We start from the raw sequence: 2,074 nt of genomic DNA, 5'->3' as shown, positions 1-2,074 counted from the left end.
GGTTGAATAGGAGTGATCTTGGAAAGAGTGAAACTAGCTCTCCATCTGATGTTCAGGTAAGGATGGCAGAAAAGTTTTGGTAACATTGAATGGGAGAAAATGAATATTTCAAAATTATTTTGCATTTTACCAGGAGTCTGGAAAAATAATGAAGTGGAGCAAGTGTCACTAATGGGAAGTCAGCATCTAATACTGATATGCATAATCACCAACAATGACAGAGAGAATGTCTCTTCTTAATGACACCCAGTTCCATCCTTCTTCATTCCTCCTCTTGGGTATCCCAAGCCTGGAAGATGTGCACGTCTGGATTGGATTCCCCTTTTTCTTTGTGTATCTTGTTGCACTCCTGGGGAATGCTGCTGTCCTGTTTGTGATCCAGACTGAACATAGTCTCCATGAGCCTGTATACTACTTCCTGGCCATGCTGGACTCCATTGACCTGGGCTTGTCCACAGCCACCATCCCCAAAATGCTGGGCATCTTCTGGTTCAGTTTCAGGGATATATCTTTTGAAAGCTGCCTTTCCCAGATGTTCTTCATTCACTTCTTCACTGCCATGGAGAGCATTGTATTGGTGGCCATGTCCTTTGACCGCTACATTGCCATTTGTAAACCCCTTCAGTACACTATGATCCTCACCAACAAAATCATCAGCATCATTGCAGGCATTGCTATTCTGCGGAGCTTGTGTATGGTGGCTCCACTGGTATTTCTCCTCCTGAGGTTGCCCTTCTGCGAGCACCATATCATTCCTCACACGTACTGTGAGCACATGGGCATTGCCCGTCTGGCCTGTGCTAGTATCAAAGCCAACATAATATTTGGTCTTGGGGATATGTCTATTTTATTATTAGATGTGTTTCTTATTACTCTTTCTTATGTCAGGATCCTCTATACTGTCTTCTGTCTGCCCTCCTGGGAAGCCCGGTTTAAAGCTCTCAACACCTGTGGCTCCCACATTGGTGTTATCTTAGCCTTTTTCACACCAGCATTTTTCTCTTTCTTAACACACCGTTTTGGCCACAGTATCCCTCAATATATTCACATTCTCTTAGCCAACCTATATGTGGTTGTTCCACCAGCCCTCAATCCTGTGATCTATGGGATCAGGACCAAGCAGATTAGGGAGCGAGTTTCATGGATTTTTTTTAGAAAGATCGTTAACCATCAGTAGTCTTAGAATGTCCTACAGTTCATATTTTCTCCATAAGCTCATTAGAAGGGATTTATTGTCTAAAAAGATAGAAGGCAGAGAGAAAAGTGAATATGAACAATAATGACATTCCTTTCCCCATAATCTTTTAAGTTTAATAATGAGTTTATTGATGATAACATTATAATCTGTAAAGAGTGCATTTTTTTACAAAGTGCTTATATTTATATTGTTTGATCATCAAGATAGCTCTGTAAAGTAAGTACTATCTTCACAAGTTTTTAGATGAAAGTTTGATGCTTCAGATTGTTAAATGGTTCATCTGAAAATCCAACTGTTAGTGGGAGATCGATTATTGTCAAGTAGTTTTAAAATTGCACAATTACTGAATCACCAGAAGAAATATGAAAGCAACAGAATGAAATTTCCTCAGGAATTGTAGATAATTTTGGTGACAGGATTCTGAAAATTATAACAATTACATTATTTAACTCATTAGCATTTCCTGTTCTCAATAATTATTTATATTAATATATCTATTTTTTTATGTGAATTCAATGATGTGGTTACTCTTAATATTTGCAGTTTCATATAAGTAAATTGTGAATGAGAAAATTCTCCATAGCAAATTATGATTGATATTTTGGCTCCAGGCACCTAGGGAAACAGAAGAAGCCAGGCATTTAGAAGTAAAATAGAGTAGGGGATGATGATGCATAAATTATGAAAGATCTATTTATTGGATTAATATTTATAAACTTCTGCATGTACTAAGTTGTATGTGGCTGTTTGATGATAGACGGATGGGAAGACAGAATCCTATGTCCTGAGAAACCCATCATGGAAGAGTTAGGCTACTAAGGCTAAGAACGTCATGCATAAAATTACATACAAATTTATGTTTGGGAAGAGTTTTTT

The 2,074-nt window shown here is 37.9% G+C and overlaps 1 protein-coding gene across 1 annotated transcript; it reads left to right on the top strand.

The window, feature by feature from the left end:
• Positions 1–214: 214 nt before the first annotated feature.
• LOC106828923 (olfactory receptor 52E8-like) lies at positions 215–1,177 on the top strand. Its single transcript, XM_014837737.1, has one exon. The coding sequence runs from the start codon at positions 215–217 to the stop codon at positions 1,175–1,177; it is 963 nt and encodes a 320-aa protein (XP_014693223.1).
• Positions 1,178–2,074: the final 897 nt, after the last annotated feature.

Source organism: Equus asinus, chromosome 20 (assembly GCF_041296235.1).
Source record: "Equus asinus isolate D_3611 breed Donkey chromosome 20, EquAss-T2T_v2, whole genome shotgun sequence".
Taxonomy (NCBI): domain Eukaryota; kingdom Metazoa; phylum Chordata; class Mammalia; order Perissodactyla; family Equidae; genus Equus; species Equus asinus.
This window is presented reverse-complemented; position numbering and strand designations above follow the sequence as displayed.